Source organism: Archocentrus centrarchus, unplaced genomic scaffold (genome assembly GCF_007364275.1).
Source record: "Archocentrus centrarchus isolate MPI-CPG fArcCen1 unplaced genomic scaffold, fArcCen1 scaffold_40_ctg1, whole genome shotgun sequence".
Lineage (NCBI taxonomy): Eukaryota > Metazoa > Chordata > Actinopteri > Cichliformes > Cichlidae > Archocentrus > Archocentrus centrarchus.
Genome location: NW_022060266.1, coordinates 1,625,959 through 1,649,797, shown reverse-complemented (window position 1 = coordinate 1,649,797; position 23,839 = coordinate 1,625,959). Strand labels below are relative to the sequence as shown.

The following is a 23,839-nucleotide window of genomic DNA, read 5'->3' as shown; positions in this document are numbered from 1 at the left end:
CTACCATTGGCAGTCAGGATAATCGGCCACTCGAGCTAGTTATCAGTTCAGTTAAGTCGGGCTTTCCTGATCTCGGGACGCTGGCAACACTGAGCCCAGCACTGATTATAGATCTATAAAGGAAGAATAAACCAAAAGCCAAAATGGACCCAAAAGCAGACTCCGAAACTGGTCGGAACGTTGATGGTGGTTTTATTACTGAATAGTCCAACAAAATATAAATACAAACGCAGACAGTAACCAAACTTAAGTTAACTAGTACTCAGGAAACCTGGGGACAAGGCCACACCTCCATGAGGGAGGACGCAACAGAGAACAGAACAAACACCGGAGGTAATAATGGGAGAAAGGAAACAGCTGAACACAGGGCACAGGTGAACAGAATCTAACTAAACAAGGGAAGCAAAACTAAACACGACACACAGGGAACACCGGACTGTCAAACTGAAACAGGAAGTAACCAAACAAGACACAAACGCAGACTAAACACAACACGGGGAATATACAGGTGCTGGTCATAAAAGAATAGACTAAGAATATCATGAAAAAGTTGATTTATTTCAGTAATTCCATTCAAAAAGTGAAACTTGTATATTATATTCATTCATTACACACAGACTGATATAGTTCAAATGTTTATTTCTTTTCATTTTGATTTGATTTGATTTTAGGGGTGGCTGTAGCTCAGGAGGTAGAGCAGGTCACCTACTGATCGGAAGGTCAGCGGTTTGATTCCTGGCTACTCCAGGCTGCATGCCAATGTATCCTTGGGCAAGATACTTAACCCCAAGTTGCTCTCCGACCCGCGCTAAGCGCTTAGCTTAGTGCTTGTGTGAATGGGGTAAACGTGTTGTATAAGCACTTTGAGTGCTCAGACAGAGTAGAAAAGCACTATATAAGAACTAATCCATTTGTGTTTCAACATTAGCATCAGTAAAAAAACAAAACAAACTTACACACGGCCACATTTGAAAAGGCCACATTTGAATTCTGTTCTTGTATTTGGTCTTTACTCTCAGATGGTTAAACACGGCTGAGTCAGCAGCTGAAAGAATAGAAAAACTAACGCACATTTAAATTTAATTCAACTTAATTTAATAGAATACTCTATTATAATCCGTCAGCTTATCCGACAAAGCTGTGATATTGATGCCTGCTAACAAACTCAGCATTTTTTCCTTCTTTCCTGTCTTTAAATATGCTAAACTTTATTAATATAGTAGCTCTTCTCTCATCTTACTGACCAAAGCGTATAAACCCTCACACACAAACACACACACACACACACACACACACACACACACGCACACACACACACACACACACACACAGCGTATTTAATCCTAGAGTGTAGTACTTTTCCTCTTGCGCACACAGTAGTCTCTGCTGTCTCCAGCAGCTGTTACTTTCAGCCTGTATAATGTTTAACCTCTTCATATTTTATCTCATGGTATAGCCACACTGTTGCCACTACACTTATACATAGCTGTGACCGGTCGGATGCTGCCCCCACCAGGCAAACCTTGGGCTAATTATCGACTAGATATCCAGGGCCTATTCCAGGAAAAACTTTGGGTTTGTTAACCCTGAGATGAGGGGCACTGTTCCAGGAAGAGAGCTAAATTTAACCCTGAGTTTGTCTTTAACCTCAGTTTCCTGAACCTGCCTCCTGGGATAGGGACTAGCTCTGAACCTGACAGTAAATCCAGAAAATGCAGCGCCGTCGCAAATTGATGACGCCGTTTGTTGACATGACGTCAGACTGTGCGACAAATGTAGTCTTAATGCAATAACGGAAGTTCTAAAGCAGGAGATAGTTGGCACCTACATACTATAGATAACTATTTAATTTGTTTATTAAGTTTTTTTTTAACCTCGAAAATATTAACTTGTCGAAATCTAATATGACTATTTAGAGTTTGCCTTTCAGTACGTCGTTCTATTAGCCTAGCTTAGCTTTGCAGCTAGACAACATTGCTCAACTCAGATGTGTCATACACAAGGAAGGAGCTAGTACCACAGACACCATGGAGTCAGAGTGATATTTTGTGTTTGTGTGTTATTGTAATAATCTGTCGCTGGTTAAATAGGTTTTGTACGCAAGTGGGACTGCCTCCGAAGCGTTCACAACATGTTAAACATTCCGACCCAGTGCTTCCCGGCACCGAGCTCCCAGCAGCGGGTCTCTCCGTCCGGCCAGTCCGGGAGGAACAAGGTAACACACTATACCCCAAACGCCTACGAAATCCCCACACTTATTAGACACTTGACTGTGTTCACAATACAATTAATTCATTATTTATTTTGTATAGCTATCCATCCTTTGTATTCCCCGATGTATTTCCACAAACACATTTTTCCACAATGTACTTTTTACATTTCTTTATATATTTGTTCTTCATTATGCAAATAAGTCAGTGTGTCACAGCGTCTGAAACAGAAATGGATATTTCAGTAAGGCGATACTAGATTACTGAAGCTCGTTTCCGCCGCTGAAAAAAACAACAGTTTCTGGCATCCATAAGTCAAAATTTCGCGTTATCGTCTCAAAATTTCGAGTTAGGTATGTGAACATTTCGACGTTTCTGAGAAATTAACTCGAAATCGAGAATATAACTTGAAATTTTGAGTTAATAATGTTGAGTCCTGGGTAAAAATGTTTTGGGTTTTTATTTCAGTGGTGGAAACCAGCATCCATAACAAACTAATCTGGTTGAAAATAATACAGTCAGGCCATTTTTCGTGTGGATGCATAAGTTCATTGTGCCTGTGAAGTAACAAGGTTGGTGGCCAATATGGGGAGTTATAGAATTTACATTTTGCAGTAGAGAGTGGTATTTCTTTATTTTTAATTTTGAAGTTTTGACCCTCCATAATTAACAGCTGGTATATTAGCAGAATTCTGTTGCCATACAACTCCAGAGGACTCTTGTATCTACAACTTGTTCCTAACATTTTTTTCACCTATCTCCAGAAGAAGGTAATTACCCACCTTGACTTTTACATGATTCTGCCCTACAAGGTGGCGCTGAAGCCTGGCCACAGTCTCATGGACTGGATTCGGTTTTCCAAGAGTGGAAAAGATCTGACTGGTCTCGGGGGGCGCCTGATTGAAGTTACCCAGGAAGAACTGCAGAAACACAACAGGAGAGAGGACTGCTGGACCTGCATACGAGGTGAGTCTGCAATGAACAGAGCCTGCAGTGGCCTGTAAGGGGCCTTTAATCTTGAGCAGGATTGGAGGACACTTCATGTCAGCGTGATGATACTTCATGGCATGTCTCTTTGAATTCAGTGGAATTAGGAGAGCCAAACCTCAGTGTGACGTATTCAGACTGCTGAGACTGTGCTGAAAAAGTAATCAGGTGTGAGCTAATGCTCGCAAGTTTGGTTAGCAAGGTATACCCACAGACTGTACATAGACCTGCTAAGTTACATACAATGTTAGAATTTCACTCACCAGCTCTGTAGCACAGATTAACTGCTAACCAGCCTGTTTTTGCTGCTCTGAAGATTTTGGCCTTTGGATTACTCACTGCTGATTTACTCACTCATCATCAGAGGAAGTGGAGTTCTGGACACTTCTAGGAGGTTGCAATTGAACTTCCCAGTTTTCTTTTGTAGTGCTGTGTAATTTGACAACTTTGGAGTCCCAAGTAACTGTTAAAAACTGTTTACCTTTTTGGACTGCTAAAGTTGTTAAGTGTAACATAGTTTGCACATTTTGTAATTTTCACCAAGTAAATGAGGAAGCTGCAGCTGTAACAGGCCAAGTGAAGAGAGTGAAACATGATAGTGTGTATGATGCAGTGCAGCACAAGCCTCATACCTTAGCTCCCAAGCTTTACTCAGTTAAAAACAAAGTTTAACAAAAAGGTTTTTAATCTGTCACAAAGCTGGAATGCTTTTGTTTATTTTCAACCACTTCTGTAGGCTTTACTGAGCTCACCTGAGCGAGCAGGTAGATTAGTATTTTCTTTACTGGCAGTGGTACTGGTTCCTCTGACCTTAACAGTATTGTTATCTACTACTTTAAGACATAATATTAGTCTCATATGTCCCCACAAAATCCACACAGATAATAATTTGGACCGTGCCTGTACACCTCTGGATTGAAACTTTGATTTTCAGTGGTCTGTAAGTTAAGCTAGAATGGAAATGCTGCACCTACCTGTTTGAGGAGGAGGTCTGTGAATGACAGAGAGAAGCAGCCGGTGGGCGCAGCACAGCTCTTTCAGTAGAGCGGATTGAGACACTCTGTTGCTTCTGACTTTTTCGTCTAGTGATTACTTCACTTGTGAACTCAGCTGACTCCTCAGCAGATATGATATGGGACCTCCAAATGCTAAGGTCACACCTTGATAGCTGACAGTTACTGGATGTTCTGCTGAAAAAATAAAAGGACACTTTTTAATCAAAGTAAAGCATCAAATCAGTTAAACTAGTGAAACATTGATCAGTTAAGCAGCGGGGGGGCTCTGTCAGTTTCAGATGCTTTGGTGTTCATGAAATTACCAACAGGTGCACTAGAGGGGCAACAATGAGACACCCCCCCCCAAACAAGAATGGTTTACAGGTGGAGGACACTCATATTTTTCCCTCCTCATCTTTTCTGACTGTTTTTCACTAGTTCTGCATTTGGCTAGGGTCAGAGTCACTGCTGGTAGCATGAGGCCATACCTGCACAGATAGCCCAACTCCTCCAGGATGGCACATCAATACGTGCCATTGCCAGAAGGTTTGCTGTGTCTCCCAGCACAGTCTCAGAGCATGGAGGAGATTCCAGGAGACAGGCAGGAACTCTAGGAGAGCTGGACAGGAGAAGGTCCTTAACCCATCAGCAGGACCGGGATCTGCTACAAAATGACCTCCAGTAGCCACTGTGCAAATGTCTCTGACCAAACAATCAGAAACAGACTTCATGAGGGGGTGGGGGGCCTGAGGACCTGACGTCCTCTAGTGGGCGCTGCCCAGCACTGCACGCAGTTCCTGGAGGATGAAGGAATTGATGCCATTGACTGTCCCCCACGCTTGCCTGACCTAAGTCCAAAAAACACCTCTGGGACATTATGTTTTGGTCCATCCAACACTGCCAGGCTGCACCTCAGACTGTCCAGGAGCTCAGTGATGCTCTGGTACAGATCTGGGAGGAGATCCGCCGGGACACCGTTTGTTGTCTCATTAGTAGCTCTGACGCTGTCAGGCATGCAAAGCAGAACCAGGATCGGGGAGGGGGGAGGCAGTCATCTGGCTTTATTTTTATGACAGGAGTCTCTGTTGGTAACAGTACTGTCTGCAGGGTAAATAATACACATGAAACTCTGGATGCTTTCCACAGGTATGGTTTACAATGTGACCCCCTACATGGACTACCACCCTGGTGGAGAAGAGGAGCTGATGAAGGCAGCAGGAATAGATGGAACTGAACTCTTTGACCAGGTATGGAATCTGCTGACAGAAGTAAAGACACTCTCATTTCACAGGTCCTGAAGTCACAATGACATTCTTTTTTTCAGTGTTTGTGGTTTAAATATTTCCAGACTTCAGATACAGTAATTACTTTGTTTGCCTGTAGTTTATATTGGTAACCAAAGAATTTCAGTACTTTCAGTGATAAGAGGCAAATGTTAAATTCAGTTTGTCTGTGTAGATTCTCAGTTATCCAGGTCATAGTAGTCTCTGGAGCTTGAAAAAGGCGACTGGACTTCTTTTTGTTTCTTGAAGACGTTTCACCTCTCATCCGAAAGGCTTCTTCAGTTCTCAACCAAATGGTGGAGAGACCCAGGTATTTAAACCCCTGTGGGCGTAGTCCCCTGGAGGTGGTCCCCTGGAGCTCCCCTGGAGCTGACCAAATTCTATGGAGAGCACAGAACCACCTTTTAAGTGAAAGGATAAGACAGGTCCATTTCACCATAGATGCACTCCAGAACAAAATCCACCAGACTCAGCAGAAACTCCCATCACTCTTACCTCACACCATCGCAGAAGAAGTTTCTACATTTGTGGACAAAGCCCAGCTCGCACAACACATCAAAGGCAAGGAAAGACAACTACGTAAATTTCAAACTCTGCAAACCAAGGCATACCATTCATCTGTTAACAAACAGGACGACACGATAAGCAATGGAAACCAAGGAAAGTGGGTGAAGAACCTATCAGACAGGGTCCTCACCAAACCAGAAGAAAATGTGCTAGCCAAAGGACTCAACTTTGCCATAGCCCCACAACAGCTTCCTATAGTAGACCTCATCACAGCAACAGAAACCGCTATAATGAAATAACAAACTTTCTCATCCTGTAGCAGAACAGATCAGGATGAAAGTTTCAGCCACTCTCTCCAGTGCAAGACTTCCTCCATCCAACCTCACCATTCAGGAGAAGAAGGCCATCACAGCCCTAAGCAAGGATCAAAACATCACCATACTGCCTAGCCGACAAGGGGAGGTGCACGGTTGTGCTGAATTCATCGGATTACCACAACAAAATTACTACACTCCTCAGTGACAACAATACTTATGAGGTCTTGAGACGTGATCCCACAAGCAACTACAAGAAAAAAGTTGTTTGCTGCCTGCAACAACTTGAAAAGGAAAAAGCCATTGACCGCCCCACTTACTACCGCCTGTACCCTGGAGAAGCCACTCCATGCATTTATGGACTCCCAAAGATCCACAAAGAAGGAGTCCCACTTCGACCCATTATCAGCAGTATAAACTCGGTCACCTACAACATTTCCAAACACCTCGCCACCATCTTATCACCGCTTGTTGGCATCACACCCCACCACATTGAAAACTCTACAGATTTTACTAACAAGGTCCAGAATCTTGTACTGGATCCAGATGAAACCATGGTGTCCTTTGATGTGGTTTCACTTTTCACTTGCATACCTACAACTGAGGCAGTGGAGACCGTCAGAAGACGACTACAGGAAGACGATTCCTTACTGAACAGAACCAGCTTCACCCCAGATCAGATTTGTGCACTTTTAGATCTCTGCCTTACCACAACATATTTTAAATACAATGATGGATTCTACAGACAGAAGCATGGATGTGCCATGGGCTCCCCAGTGTCTCCCATTGTAGCCAACCTTTACATGGAGGAAGTGGAAAGTAAAGCTCTTGGTTCTTTCAAAGGGAAGGCACCTAGCCACTGGTACAGATATGTAGATGACACCTGGGTCAAAATCAAAACCCAAGAAGTAGAAGCCTTCACTCATCACATTAACTCAGTGGATAAATACATACGTTTTACCAGGGAGGACACCAGAGATAACAAGTTACCATTCCTGGACTGTGCGGTGCTTATCGAGGAAGATGGAAGCCTCAACATTGAAGTTTACCGGAAGCCCACACACACAGACCAGTATCTCCTCTTTGACTCCCACCACCCTCTGGAACACAAACTTGGGGTGATCAGGACCCTACAACACCGTGCGGAAAGTGTTCCCTCTAAGGCAGAAGGGAAGCATAAGGAACACACACACATTAAGAAAGCCCTCAAAACATGCGGTTACCCCAACTGGGCCTTCATCAAATCAGCTAAGATGCACAGGAATGAAGGCCAAACACAAACTACAGAGAATAGGAAGGACAAGAGGAACAACATTGTCATCCCATATGTGTCAGGCTTGTCAGAGAAACTCAGAAGAATTTTCTCCAAGCATGACATCTCAGTATACTTCAAACCAAGTCACACCCTAAGACAAAAACTGGTTCATCCCAAGGACAAACCCGCCAAACACAAGATCAGCGATGTAGTGTATGCTGTTCAGTGCAGTGAAGAGTGCTCGGACCTCTACATTGGTGAAACCAAACAGCCTCTTCACAAACGAATGGCACAACATAGAAGAGCCACCTCGACAGGACAAGATTCAGCAGTACATCTGCATCTGAAGGAAAAAGGGCACTCTTTTGAGGATGCCAATTTCCACATTTTGGACAGGGAAAACAGATGGTTTGAAAGAGGAGTGAAAGAAGCCATCTATGTCCACTGTGAACAACCATCATTGAACAGAGGAGGTGGATTACGTCACCAACTTTCCCCCGCTTACAGTGCTGTCCTGAGCTCCCTTCCCAGACGTCTCAACCCCCATTCACACCTTTGTTCCAGTGACCTCAATAGGCCACAGGAAACAATGGAGCGGAGTCCTAAATTGGTTTCAACTGAAACCACTGATTAAATATGACCCACGCCCCCTTCACACCTGGGCACATGTGTTCAAGCACATGATCAATAGAGGGTCACAACCACCTCCAGGGGACTACACCCACAGGGGTTTAAATACCTGGGTCTCTCCACCATTTGGTTGAGAACTGAAGAAGCCTTTCGGATGAGAGGTGAAACGTCTTCAAGAAACAAAAAGAAGTCCAGTCGCCCTTTTCAAGCTCCAGAGGTTAAATTCAGTTACTAGTGTACACTTTGGATGTGTTTGGAGGAGGTGGATAAACGATTTTCTGAAATCTTGATTCTTGTCAGTGTTTGTTTGTTTAGTCATTTTCTTGTCAAACTGTGACATTAGTTATTTAATCTCTTAGTCTTACTCAGAAGCTCTCCTGCTGCTCTTTGGATCACACTATAGGAAAGTTTGCAGTATTATTTAGATTTATAAGCTCTTTAATGCATCAAGTGATGACTTGGATGAGTTTACTTGTGTGTTTGTGAGCAGGTCCATCGCTGGGTGAACTATGAGTCCATGCTGAAGGAGTGCCTGGTGGGCAGATTGACCCCCAAGGCCACCACAGCTGTTAAAGGTACCCACTGATTTCTTACAGACTTACCCAAACTGCATAACTCTAACACACAACCTTTAACCAAGACTTATTTTCTACTAAATGAGTATCGCAGGCAGACCCTGCTGTGTCTCTACATCTCTGTGCTACCATAGTTGTGTTTGAAAAAATGTATATCATGTATGAAATTGTGACCAGTATACTGGTATATCTGTGATACCACCCAGCATTAGTATAACCCTGACGTGTAATTTTAGCCAGCTTCCTTAGATGAACAGTACTATATCCCAGAGGACCAAACGTATACCTTTGATTTTAGGATGAAATGTCTAGTTGAAATTCATAAAGATAAGCTGAAGGAAATGGATGGATGGCTTGAAATTAGTCCAAAGATTCGAGCCGTGCCTCTGATGAATTTTCAGCCTGTGGTGTTTGGTTCTAATTCAAAAACCAATATTGGCCTCATATTGGATAATATGACATGTTGTAATTTTAGTTGGACTAACAATAAGTTTTTGCTGCAGCAAAAAAAGCTCTCGTCTGTTGTTAACCTTAGCAGTCATCCCTCCCCCACCTGTGACTGGCCTCACTTCACCAACTGCAGTGCCGCCCCCCCCCCAGGCAAAGACTCTCGGCCTCGGTATGAAAGACAGTACGTCTAAAAAAAAAACCACATGCGTCTAATAAGGAAGCTTTCAAATGACAGTATCGTCTGCTGTCTGTTGCTGCTGCAGGTATGACTGGTTCCAAACTGAGGCGACCGTTCATCTGGTTGTTTATACCAAAAGAAAGGTAATCACTCCTGCACACATCTAATGTGCTGCAAGAGGTGACGCAGCAGCACAGTCCACACATTCATCTTCACACACCCCCCACCCCAGTCTGCACTCCTGACTGTTACTGAGCTTCATCTTTATCCTTGTGGTGTTTTGATTCCTCGAATAGGCACAGTTAGCGTTTGAGCAGTGAAAGTATCACATGGCCACAGAGTTGTGTTAGTGATTGTTAGAGATAACACATTTATGAGTGTAACTTTTTCTCTCAGTTACCCAGCTCAGGGTGCGCCACTGTTGATCTAGAGGCAGGCGTTCTCCGAGTGGAGGTGCTGCTGGGGAAGATGTCCTACATGATTCATTTACGTGAGTAGAGATTTTTGGTTCTGCCTTGTTATCTGTTTTGCATCGATCTTGGGCTAGAAAGAGGGAATTCAATAACTTAGAGGACATGGAGATGTAAATGTAAATTACTCACACTCGATCTTGTCCTGACAGATGGCGTAGAAACTGAAAACTCTATAATTTTTCCTGAAAACCTTGTATTGTCTCACCATTTCCTAATGATATTTACATTTACAATAATGTATGATGCTGTAAATGTAGCCCCTATAAATCCAAACAGAACATTAGAGTTTGACTGGTGCAGTTCACATATGCACAGTTTAAAGCAGATGTTGTGTGAGCTGTTAAAGTTAGAAGACCTTTATTTGGCCTGGGAAAAAAGTGTAATATATATAAAAAAGCACCCTCTCTACTTCTAAGATCAGACTCCAAACTTTTTGACAAAGCTTACACTTAGGGCAGGATCAGGTGACCCACCCTGAGTTTTGCTGTATAGGCTTGGGCTGCTGAGGGACTTCCCATGATTCACTGACCATTTCCTCTTCCCTGCCCTGTTTGCACTCCTGATGCATTTATATGCCACTACTGCATGTTTTATGTGAACTCTCTCCCAGACTTTGATTAGAAGATTAGAGAAATTAAAAGTAAATTCAAGTTTGTGCACCCAAGTCATTGAACATGTATGCTGTAAAATTATGCCACCCTGGCAGAAACTGTTCCGAGGAATCATTAAAAGCCCCAAATTACCATGACAGTCCTGTCCATGAGGAGTGTGTGTGAACCTCTGACCACAACTATACAAGCGCTTTCTCCAAACCGTGATTGTTTCCCTAACTGAGCGTTCCTTGCAACAGATTTACTAGATCCCAGATCTGTTGTCCTGTCTGTTTCACTTTTTTCTTTTCTCTTTTCCCCTAATGACCCTAATGAACTTGATGACCCTAATGAACTTCATGACCCTAATGACCCTAATGAACTTCATGACCCTAATGACCCTAATGAACTTATGACCTAGGACCCTAATGAACTTGAGGACCCTAATGAACTTGATGACCCTAATGAACTTCATGACCCTAATGAACTTCATGACCCTAATGACCCTAATGAATTCATGACCCTAATGAACTTCATGACCCTAATGAACTTCATGACCCTAATGACCCTAATGAACTTGATGACCCTAATGAACTTCATGACCCTAATGACCCTAATGAACTTCATGACCCAAATGACCGTCATGACCCTAATGAACTTCCATCCATCCATCCATTTTCTTCCGCTTATCCGAGGCCGGGTCGCGGGGGCAGAAGCCTAAGCAGAGAAGCCCAGGCTTCCCTCTCCCCAGCCACCTCCTCCAGCTCATCCGGAGGGACCCCAAGGCGTTCGCAGGCCAGCCGAGATACATAATCTCTCCAGCGTGTCCTGGGTCTACCACGGGGCCTCTTCCCGGTGGGACATGCCCGGAACACCTCACCCAGGAGGCGGCCAGGAGGCATCCTAATCAGATGCCCGACCCACCTCAACTGGCTCCTTTCGATGTGGAGGAGCAGCGGCTCTACTCTGAGCCCCTCCTGGATGGCCGCACTCCTCACCTTAACTCTAAGGGAGAGGCCAGCCACCCTTCGAAGGAAACTCATTTCTGCCGCTTGTATTCGCGATCTTATTCTTTCGGTCACTACCCAAAGCTCGTGCCCATAGGTGAGGGTAGGAACGTAGATCGACCGGTAAATCGAGAGCCCCGCTTTTACGCTAAGCTCCCTCTTCACCACGACGGACCGGTGCAGCGTCCGCATCACTGCAGAAGCAGCCCCGATCCGCCTGTCGATCTCCCGTTCCCTTCTCCCATCACTCGTGAACAAGACCCCGAGATACTTGAACTCCTCCACTTGAGGCAAGAACTCGTTCCTGAACTTGATGACCCTAATGAACTTCATGACCCTAATGAACTTCATGACCCTAATGAACTTGATGACCCTAATGAACTTCATGACCCTAATGAATTTGATGACCCTAATGAACTTCATGACCCTAATGACCCTAATGAACTTCATGACCCTAATGAACTTCATGACCCTAATGACCCTAATGAACTTCATGACCCTAATGAACTTGATGACCCTAATGAACTTCATGAACCTATTGACCCTAATGAACTTCATGACCCTAATGAACTTGATGACCCTAATGAACTTCATGACCCTAATGAACTTGATGACCCTAATGAACTTCATGACCCTAATGAATTTGATGACCCTCATGAACTTCATGACCCTAATGAACTTCATGACCCTAATGAACTTCATGACCCTAATGACCGTAATGAACTTCATGACCCTAATGAACTTGATGACCCTAATGAACTTCATGAACCTATTGACCCTAATGAACTTCATGACCCTAATGAACTTGATGACCCTAATGAACTTCATGACCCTAATGACCCTAATGAACCTAATGACCCTAATGAACTTCATGACCCTAATGAACTTCATGACCCTAATGACCCTAATGAACTTCATGACCCTAATGAACTTGATGACCCTAATGAACTTCATGAACCTATTGACCCTAATGAACTTCATGACCCTAATGAACTTGATGACCCTAATGAACTTGATGACCCTAATGAACTTGATGACCCTAATGACCCTAATGAACTTCATGACCCTAATGAACTTCATGACCCTAATGACCCTAATGAACTTGATGACCCTAATGACCCTAATGAACTTGATGACCCTAATGAACTTGATGACCCTAATGACCCTAATGAACTTCATGACCCTAATGAACTTCATGACCCTAATGAACTTGATGACCCTAATGAACTTCATGACCCTAATGACCCTAATGAACTTGATGACCCTAATGAACTTGATGACCCTAATGAACTTCATGACCCTAATGACCCTAATGAACTTCATGACCCTAATGACCCTAATGAACTTCATGACACTAATGACCCTAATGAACTTGATGACCCTAATGAACTTGATGACCCTAATGACCCTAATGAACTTGATGACCCTAATGGCCGCCCCTCCCTGATGGCTCTGCTGAAGGTCTCTTCCTGCTAAAAGGCAGTTTTTCCTTTCCTCTGTCACCAGGTGTTTTTTTTATGTGGGATCATCTGATTGTTGTGGTTCTCTCTAGTATTGAAAAGTCTTTACTTAACTCAAGTGCTGAGAGTTTGTTGTGAGTCAGTGCTGTATAAACAGATCTGAATAGTTTATTCAGATATTGTTAATTTATAGTCCGTTGTTAAAGGGGTGTTGCTTCTAAACTTCATTAGAATTTTACATTATCTTTTAGGGTACGCTGTTCATCATGTTATTATGACTTGTTAATAATATCAAGCTTATGAATAAATAATTTTGTTTGTAACATCAGCTTTCATGCTTTGTCAGGTCTCGCTGATGAAGTTGAGGAAAATGTTGCAGGTAAACAGCATGTTTAAAAACAGATTGTGTGAAATGTGCGCTACAGTTCACTGTGTGGATCTTAGCTTTAACTTATGATTGGCCTGCAGTTCACACTGCTTTCTCAGTGGGAAAGATCCAGGTCAGCATACGCAAAGGTACTAAAGGAAAATGGGTGAACCTTGGCCAGCCACTTGAATCCCATAATACATTTCTACGCAAAAAAGACAGAGGTGGGTTCCAAGAATATCAAAGATGTTAATTCCTGCATGATAATCATTTGCTTATTAGGCGCCCTGGAAAAATGGTAATTCATTGGTGTTCCCTGTTTTACAGCTGTCTTCTATCGGGATTGTGTGCTGGTGTCTAAGACTGAGGTGAACCACAACACTTATTTATTCAGACTGCAGTTCCCACGTGGGACTGTGATGCATGTGCCTGTTGGAAAACACGTCTATCTCAAAGCGCTCATTCAAGGTGAGCACCTGAATGTTTTTCTGATGTAGTGCTAAAAGAAACATGTGCATATAAACTCCAGTGGCAGCTGTGGTAGGTATGAGTATGCTGAGCCAGTGAGAAACAGAGCAGTATTACACTGTTTACCAAGGTCACATCATACAGAGCTTCCTCTTCATTAAGTACAGAAGATCCCCACGCTGCTCCTTCCACTTAACACTTCACACAGTGATAATAAGAATAGTCATATCCTTGTTGTTAATCTGTCTTAAAATTGTTGCATTTAGTTTTCAGGCTGCTAGTTCAGAACCATTTACTACATTGTTTCACTGCATATATAATGCATCTTCATAGAAAACAGCAGCAAGAAGGTTCCTCATTCAAGTCCCAGCTGAGCCCTTTCTTTTTTTTTTTTGCCTGTCATGTCTGGCAGATCTTGCAAACAGAACTGTGATCTGAATGCATTGTTGTGCCAAACATATTTGCTATTTCAAGATGAGCTCTATAGGTTCTCTATAGGCTCCTCTTGTTACTGTGTAACCCTTTATTTTATTTGAATTATTTTTAACATGCTATTTATCAAATTGTGCCAGAAATGACAGGCTTAAGAAATAGAAAAGAGAAAAGAAAGAAAAGAGAAAGGGAAAGAGGAAGAAGAAGAAAGGGGGAAAAAAAAGGAGAGAAAATAGAAAAAAGAAACAGGAAAGAGTGCAAGTAAGTAAACCAAATAGTTAGCCACTTGTTAAACTTAAGATATTGACAATATCTGCAAAATTAAAGATTGTGTGGGGAAAAAAAAATAAATAAATAAATAAAAATAAAAGAAGAATAGTTATACAAACCAACCATTTTGTGTTATTATGTGGGTGTATGTGTTTGTGTCATGAAATGTACTTACCAATGAAGGCAGAAAGCCGCAGCCCCGCCCATCAGAACCCAGAGGCAGGCAAAGAGAATCCCAGGAAGCCCAGGCCACCAGCAGCCCATCAAGACCTACGAAGACCCGCGGCCACTCATTCCAAAGACAACCGTACACCCCTCCCAGCAGACAGAGGACGGAGGTCTCAGATGGAGTCCCAGCAGCCAAGGAGCAAGGGCACCAGAGCATTCGAGGCAACGAGAAGCCAGCCCCCCCCCCAGCGGCCAGCCCCCCGCACGGCCGGCAGCAGGGCCCCAGGGCCCCCGGCACCCGAGGGCCGCCCGAGCCCCCGCAGGGCCCCCCTGTGGGGCTGCTAGTTCAGAACCATTTACTACATTGTTTCACTGCATATATAATGCATCTTCATAGAAAACAGCAGCAAGAAGGTTCCTCATTCAAGTCCCAGCTGAGCCCTTTCTGTGTGGACTTCACATTTTCTCCCTGTGCCTATGTGGGTTTCTTCTGGATACTCTGGCTTCCTCCCACAGTCTAAAAACATGCTTATTAGGTTAATTGCTAATTTTAACTTGCCCATGGGTGTGAATTTAAGTGTGAGTGTTTTGTGTGAATGGATGTCTGTTAGCCCTGTGACAGGCTGGTGACCTGTACAGGTGTACCCTGCCTCTCACCTATGACAGCTGGGATAGGCTCCAGCCCCTGACCGTGACCCTGGACAGGATAAGTGGAAGAGAATATGGATATTTTATAATAATAAAACGCAAATTGTTATTGTCAGAAAGTGTACACATTAACAGCAAAACAAACAAGAAAAACAAACAGTAAGGGAGCTCTAACCTTAAACTGTTTGTAAAAGATGGACACAGGCACTGTGACATAACATGACAATGTGAGTTGTAAATCTTACTGTGAAACTGAGGGACAAGGTGGACTTGTTAATACAGGGTAAATCATCAGCAGTTAGCTGATTTTTACCAGACTGGGAAAGTGAAAGGGTTGTTTTCACATAGGTGTTTTCTAAAAAGTCTATGTGAAAACAACCCTTGCTGGCCATTAAAAATAATGCAGGCTTAAAAAAAAATTCCCCAGTCGCCCTATAGATGGTCTTTGTTTTATTCTTCAAGCTCAGGTCCTCTACCAAAGGCCTGGGAGTATCTTAGCTGTTCCCAGAGCTGCGCTCTATCTTTATCACCCACTGTTTTTTATCTGCTGGTGTTATAAGCCACTAAGGGGCCGGTCCTTCAGTGATGGTTACTGCTATTGCTCTTCTACTTTCCTGGGTTTCTGCTGCCTGGAGTATTCACTAAGCACATGATCATCTTCCTGATTTACTCAGGGATCTTTGTTGTTTCATCCTGGATAGTGATTCTAACACTAGTCCTCAGCCGAATTGCTTCTGTTGAGCCTGCAGTCTCAGGATGCTAGATAGAGGTGAAACCCTCCATACATGGTGAAAATCTTTCTTATCTTGATGTCAGTGGCTTCTGTCTCCTCCTTCAGCCAGATTATTATCCCAGCAGGCTGGTATTCACTCATCTGCCTTCTCACAAACATGAACCTTAATCCAGAGGCTTTAATATGATGTGGGCCCACCCGCTGCAGCTGTAACAGCTTCAACTCTTCTGGGAAGGCTTTCTCTCTTCCCACAGAGTTGGAGCATCAAATTGTCCCAAATATCTTGGTATGGTGAACCATTAAGAGTTCCTCTCACTGGAACTAAGGGGCCGAGCCCAACTCCTGAAGAACACCCCCACACCATAACCCCCACCCCCACCCCACCCCCATTTTGATCTGTTGTGTTTTTAAAGTGTTCACTTAATTTTTTTTGAGCAGTATATATCCTGAGTCCCAAGTAAATAGTTAAAAAATACAATAAATTAAAGATATAAAAATATTGAGTTTTATTTTCATTAACTGATATAATTGTCTATTGGTATCAGTTTCTGTCTGCAGAGGATCATTTTTCTTTGATCTGTCTGCAGATGGAGAAATAGTGAGGCCATACACTCCAGTGGAGCACAATCTTGCAGCAGCTTCCCAGGACTCAGACCTCTACCTCATGATCAAAGTCTACCCTGATGGAGTGTTCACCCCACATCTCAGCAGCCTAAATGTTGGTGAGTCCCATCCAGGCTAACACAGAGACAGGCGAGCGCACACACACACTCAGTAGGCAGTTTGATATCAAGTTTAGAAGTTGAATAATAATGTGGTAATGATGCATCTGAGGAAAATTATTAAAGTTTTTTCTTCATGATTGGAAAGACAGAAACCTTCCATCCCTTTTCTAAACTTTAAACAAAACCCAATTTTTGGCGCCTGGGTGGCTTAGTGGTGAAGCCGGCGACCGCATACATACACCGCGTTGCGGTGAGGGCGGCGCGTTTTCGCATCCCGGCCTGTCGCCAGTTTGCCCGCGTGTCTTCCCCTGTATCTTTCCCCCATTTCCTGTCTCTCTCCACTGCTAACAAAAGCTGCTGTGCCCAAAAAAACAAAAAAAAACCCCAATTTTCCAACTACATTCACAAATCCTCAAAGCAGAGGCTCCATAATGTATCCACCCAACAAGCTGCTTTGGTCCCGGAAGGAGAAACACGGTGTGAACTGCATCCGGTGTAAAAACTCTGACCTGTGGAACGGCCCACTGTGGCGACCCCTTCTGAATCAGGGAGCAGCCGGAGGCAGCTTAATGTCTACAGAGCCTCCGTTTCCCCGCAGAGGCAAAGAATTACATCGAAACAGTTCCTCTGTGCTCAGACCACGCTCTGCTTTGAGGCCACACACTGCATGCTGTAGTAGTAGCAGTAATAATAACAACAATAACGCTACAGAGAATTCATCACACACAGTGCAAGAAAATGGAAAGTGTTTGTCACAATTTCCTCATTTACATAAAGGAAATCTTTATGTTTCATGTGCAGGCAAAAAAATCTGACATACTGTGATTTACTCATGAAGGTGGCCACTTTGTACAATATTCAACACATCAACACAACCAGTAAATTATTGCCTATGTTGTTGGCATTTGAGTCCGGTCCTTGTGACTGAGAGTTTTTGTTTGCCTGTTTGTTTGTTAAGCCACTTCACACTGACCTATGAGTCATTCACACATGAAACCACCTACTTCAAGGGATGAAGCAGTACATGATAGACAGTTTAGCAAAGAACCCATTTTAAATTGTATCTCTGAGCACTTTGTTACTGGCAGCCTATGTGCTGATTCCCAAAGAGCTCTTAGCCCCAAGAACACCAAGCATATCTTTGCGTGGTGTGCAGTGTGTGACTAAAAATACTTGAGGAAACAACATGAGTACAAACGAAGGTCTACAAAAGTACAAACGTGTGTCGTTAAGAAGTGCCACTTCTTAATGACACACTGCACACCGTGCTGAGATTTGCTTTCAGCTAAGAAAAACTATTGCTCCAAACCACTTTAAAACTTCCAAGGACGTCGGCTCCTTGGAAGCAAAGTCTGACAGGTTAAAGGTGACTCACAGCACTGAATTGAACCTCCCTTAAATGTATTTTTCCCTCCAGCACAACAGCTTAACGCTCTCCTTTTATGATAGGACATGCTGTTTGGCTCTGAGCACTGCACAACATTAAATCAAAATGTCAGTCTAACTTTAATGAGCTCCTTGTCTCTGTAGTAGCAGCTGCTGCCCTGTCAGTGAGCTCTGTTAAAGTTATGTATGGATATAATACTTACTGTGATTATCTTGTACAAATTTAGTGATTTCGCCTGCTTTTATTATTTTACTATATTTTAATGGTAACATCGTTCAGTCACAGATTTCATGAACTTTTCATATTGATTGTTACCAAGTAGAGGCTGGATGTCAGAGTCTGCTTTGAGCCTGTTTAGATGTCTAATCTGTTCCTGGAGGTGTTTATTGGAAGCTGTTGTATGAACTGCATGTTTACTCTTTTAGGTGAGCATATGGCTGTAAGTGGTCCAGAGGGTACTTTCAGCCTCCATCCCCTTCGTGATGTCACGAACCTCTACTTAATAGCTGCAGGCACAGGGTTCACGCCCATGGCTCGCCTTATTCGTGTGGCCCTTGAAGACATTGAAACCATCAGGTAGGAATGGACTGCAGGAAAGAGCCACTTTTATAAGAGGCATCTTTGTATCCACTGCAGTGCTGATTAGTAGAAGTACTATAATGATCCCAGTGCGTGTTCCCTATCTGCTCCTGGACGAGTGGACCGATCTTGGTGAAACTTTGCATAAACACTGCTTAGGGCACTGTGAGTGCAGACATCTATACAAATATACAGATCCCACAGTCTTGTAATGTATTTGTACATTTGGCAGTTCAATAGTGTAGACTGGAATGTCAGATTAATATCACAATATAATGCATCATAGTGTCTTACTATAATGATTGTAGTATGCGCATGTTTATATAAATAAGATGCAAATCAAGTAAAATGATTTGAGGAAGCCAGTTTTAAAGATGAGTCTTGCTGCTTGTTGAAGACGTCTGCTGAGGATTGGAGAGCAGACAGTTCCACAGTGTGGGACTAGATTTAGGGATCTGATCTGAAGACCTGAGAGACCTGCTGGTGACACAGGACTGCAGAAGTTCACAGATATAAAAAACAGTAAAACAGTGATCCCAAGCATGAGTTGATCCACCTCTGAATGGCTCTCAGGGAATATCATGAAAACTTTAGCTCAGCTGATCTCAGTATCAGGCTGATGTTCTGCTCATTCCCACTTGATCAGTGTCCTATCTGCTGTGTTCTATGCTGGGTCTTCCTGATGCTCTGCACAGCCCAGCTCCCCACCAGTGTGAGGACGGCCCAGAGCAGAGCCAGGCTGCCAACAATGAATTGCTGCAGCTGGAAGTCTTCTTTTGGTCCTGACTGCAGTAACAGTCAGACCACACATTAGTAAAACAGCATGTAAATGTATGTCTATAGCTTATGAACTTGTCTCTAGTGTGAGGAAATTGTTGCAGTGGTTTTTATTTTCCTGCTTGTTTCATAACCTACAACATTTTCTGTGTTCCCAGGAAAACAAAGCTGCTCTTTTTTAACCGGTGGGAAGAGGACATCCTGTGGCGCTGTGGACTGGATGAACTGGCTGCTAATAATGACAGGTACAGGAGCTGTGCATCTGTGTTCAGGGCCTCATACTGTTTGTCCATGTTTGCCTCTGAATAACAGTCAGAATTAGAGATTACAGCGTGTGGAGCGTCTAAGCAAGTGCATGTGAGTATACAGCAGTGTGGGCTGTAAAAGAAGCAGAAGGTGACTGAAAGTTTCAGATAGAGGGGAGCTGAGAGGAGCTGAGGGGTCATTTATTTTTGGCTGTGGTTTCCTGACAAACAGCAGTTCTAAAGGAGAACCCTTTTGGTAAATGTCAGCGGTGAGGACACAAGGTATGCAATAACCATCCATATTACCATAAATGTGGTATGACCAACATAGTTTTTATGGCTCAAAATAAGTGACTAAGACCATGAACTGACCAGGAAAGTGTTTCCAGAGGTCAACACAGAAGAAGCCTTTTTCCATGGACTTCTATAGGACCCGAAGTCTTTTTGGAAGCACAGCAGTCGCCATCTGGTGGCTTTCAGGTAGAATGCAGGCACTTCATTTTTCTGACCAGGAAGCTACGTCCATCTTTTCTTCCTCTCTGTGGTCTTCCTGCTGTAATTGATGGAGACCGTGTGGGGTCTTGGAGTCTGGAACTGGATAAAGCTTCCATGAAATGTCTGATTTATCCAGAGCAAGGCTACAAATAAGTCTGTGGTATGAACCTGAAATCTGAACATCTGACCTGAGTAATGTAGAAGAACAAAGTTGCTGCTATTATGCCTGTAGCTTCTGCTTATCCAGGTCAGGGTCACCGGGGGAAGGTGTTGGATGGCCGCCAACATGGATCACCTGTCCCGCCTTCTGTGTGTTCACAGAATGATGGACACACAGAAGTGCCCCGGCTCCCCACACTCACTTCCTATGAGTGGGAACCAGCGCCGATAACTGCTGGGACCTGAGGAGGAAGAGCAGATGGAACAAAGTTAGTGGGTGTGCAGGCTGGTGGTCGAAGATGAGATACCAAGATCAGCAAAGAGCGCCGGAATCGGCCGGCTCCCCGCTGCCTGCTGGGAGTGTGCCACCAGCTGGTGTCCCGCGATGCTAGTGGTAGGCTCAGTGGTTGGCCTTCTGTCTCAGAAAGTAGACACAGCAGCTCTGCACTGCCCACCCAGTCTCTGGCCACTTGCATGCTTCCACCATGGCCTTGAAACAGAAAGGGCAGCAGGTCTGATGCAGTGTGATGACAGGGAAAAGCGGTGATGGCTGAACTGCTATTCAGACCGAGTCACCAGGTTTTCCAGCACTTGTGTGTTCCACTCGGCCTGGGCCTGCAACACGGGCCTCGAGCTGTTGTTGTTGCACCGCCACATGTTCTTGGTGCACGGAGGCCATTTCTGCCACCATCTGCCCCAGCACTGAGTGGGCTGTGGGTCTGACATTTCCAGTTTTCCAGACAGTTTGGCACCAGTGTAACGGGCTTGTTACTCTGGATCGCCCACACACACACACACACACACACACACTCAGTTCACTCAGGGCTGTTGTTCTGCTGCTGGTCAGCTGCGATGTGGCTCCAGCTTCCTCGCTGTCAGCTACCCTCCTCCTGCCACACGTTGATCCCAGCATGCTGCTGCATAAAATAGAGAGGCAGAATTAGCTCATGTCTGCCAGCTGTGCTACAAACCACATCCAGCCCCCACAGTCATCTGAAATGAATGCCTCTTCAAAGTCAAAGATAATAGCAATGCTGTGTTTTGAGCTATTTTAACTTGCAGAATGACTCACACTCTGTTCCTGTGTTTTAGGTTTCAGGTGGAATATGTCCTCTCTGAGCCCAGTGAGAGCTGGACTGGCCGGAAAGGTCAGGTGGATGGGTCCATGCTCAATGAATTCCTTGCCAGGTCTGATGGGTCCAAATGCTACGTGTGTGTCTGTGGCCCTACGGCCTTCACAGAGCTAACAGTAGGGTGGGTACCTTCCCTTACCGTCCGTTCATACCGATTCATTCAGGAATTTCTCATCTAGGAAAAGGCCGTGTAATGCTTCCTGAGAATCTCCAGCATATTCCAACAAATCTAACCACGTCTCTCATTTAATAATAAATGTGTTATCAATTCAGTCAATTTTAGATGTACATAAATTAAATTCATTATTGAAATCTATTAACTGGTGTGCCTTGAAATTAGCCTTATGAATGAAGTCTTAAAGCTTTGCCTTGGAAATACTTGATTTCATAAATTGTGTGCTTTGTAACTGACTCACCTGAGTCAGCTGAGCTCGTAGGTGAGGCAGTGCCCAGGAGACAGCGTGGCTTTCTTCATCCTTTTTCCTTCTGAAAGAGCTGCTTCTCTCCACAGCTTGGATACCACCAAATGCCAAATTGGTGCAGCTCCTCTCAAATTCAATATTTTTCAGGACTTGATGAAATTGATACTGGATATTTTTCCCCCTTTCAAAGATCTGGCACTATTCATAAAGATTGTCCGCGCTGTAGCCTCAGACGCCCCGACCTAACTACGCCTGAGAACATTTTGATATCTATGACACAATGAAAAATCTTTCACAGATTATAGGCATAAACTAATTTTTTGAGCCCCTTGACCTCCGTGTACACCGACAGTCCTCTTTGCTGAGCATGTTCCAGCTTTGTGTTGACCTCCTTCTCTGTTTGCTCTTCTTTTAGGCTGTTGAAGCATCAGGGCTTCAGTGAAGAGGAGCTCCACACCTTCCAGGGTTGACAAGCTTTGCCTCGATCCAGCTCCACCATGCGGTGACTGTGTGTACCAGTGAGAGTCGACTGTAATGTGTGAACTTTGTATTTCTATGCATCGAGGACTTGATGATGCTGATGGCTTTGAGGGGCTCCAAGGAACAGAACACAGTCACAGTGCTGTGATTGTGGACAGCAAGCTCAGTGGAAATGATGAGTTGTAAAGATTAGTTTAAAAAAGGATACATGTGCAGCATGTAAGAGGAGCGAGTCTGGAAATAAACGGTTCTCATATAGCACTTTCCTCATACGAGATGCCTCATTCACCCGCATTCACCCTCCAGCGGTTGCATCGGGGTTCAGTATCCTGCCCAAGGATACGTTTGAATGCAGCCAGGAATCGAACCACCAACCCTCTGATTAGTAGGTGACCTGCTCTACCTCCTGAGCCACAGCCACCCCCAGGAGCTGCTGATGGCTCCAACTGTGATATGTAAAATAAAATGCATGACAGGGAGCTATCACATTACTCTAAAAAGAATTAGCTTTCCTGACTTTGTTAAAGAGTAACTACACACTGGCTAAGATCTGCTGGATTAACGAGGACTTTGTGCAATAGCAATGAAACACTTCTTTTTAGTGAATGTATAAGTCAAAATATTACAAACATCAACATAATCCCAGCGTATGATACTCCCGCTCCAGTGGAGCCCCATCCCTCCAAGAAAACTGAAGCAAGCATATAATGAAATTACCATAATAAAAACTGTAAAATTACTAAAGGGAAGGAAAAAAAAGTATAGATAATTAAATAAAAGCTCTCAATCTATTAGATTCATATTGGCTATGGTGCAGGGTCAATCATCTTGGTGAGGTCAGCATTAGTGATATCTAATTTCTCTATATAGCCTAGAAGAGGTTTCCATATGGCATAGAATTTTTGAGCACACCTTCTTGCAGAGTACCGGATCTTCTCCGATACTAAATGCTGAAGAAGCTCGTTGATCCACGTCTTAAATGTTGGGGGGAGTTTCTCTTTCCACTTGAAGAGTATTTGCCGCCTAGCTATAAGTGTTGCGAAGGCTATCATGTGCCTTGCCTGATGGTAGCAACAGTTTGCTGTAATGCTGTGCAGGTTGTCATTGTTCAGTACATAAATGTCAGTGGTTCTCTGAATGCTGCAGGTTTCATGGTTTGCATACACACTGATCAGTCAGTGATGGAGAGAATCATCGTGGTGCGGCTGAACGTGGTTTTAATGGCTAACCTGTTTATTTCTTCTTTCCTGTAGAAAGTTACTAACACTGCTCAGGAGAAGTGCCCTGTGGTTCTGTCGTTAGGATTTCTCCTTCACTGACTTCATGATGTCAGAGAGAAGACAGAAGGGGTTTTTCACCTCTTATGAACATAAAGTGCTTCCTGGCACGGTGGTGTGACCTGTGCCCTGGTCGTGGTGCCGGTAAAGGCAGCCTTCT

General features: G+C 43.9%; 1 protein-coding gene across 1 annotated transcript; it reads left to right on the top strand.

Moving 5' to 3' along the window:
• The first annotated feature begins 1,728 nt into the window (after positions 1-1,728).
• cyb5r4 (cytochrome b5 reductase 4) lies at positions 1,729-22,663 on the top strand. The gene is given in 16 exon segments (XM_030724694.1): positions 1,729-2,215; positions 3,023-3,176; positions 5,339-5,439; positions 8,672-8,756; positions 9,292-9,344; positions 9,347-9,375; positions 9,470-9,527; positions 9,781-9,874; positions 13,261-13,293; positions 13,383-13,505; positions 13,609-13,749; positions 16,588-16,722; positions 18,538-18,688; positions 19,627-19,713; positions 21,460-21,621; positions 22,338-22,663. Coding segments are annotated over 16 exon segments (1,545 nt in total). The 5' UTR covers positions 1,729-2,131; the 3' UTR covers positions 22,393-22,663.
• Positions 22,664-23,839: the final 1,176 nt, after the last annotated feature.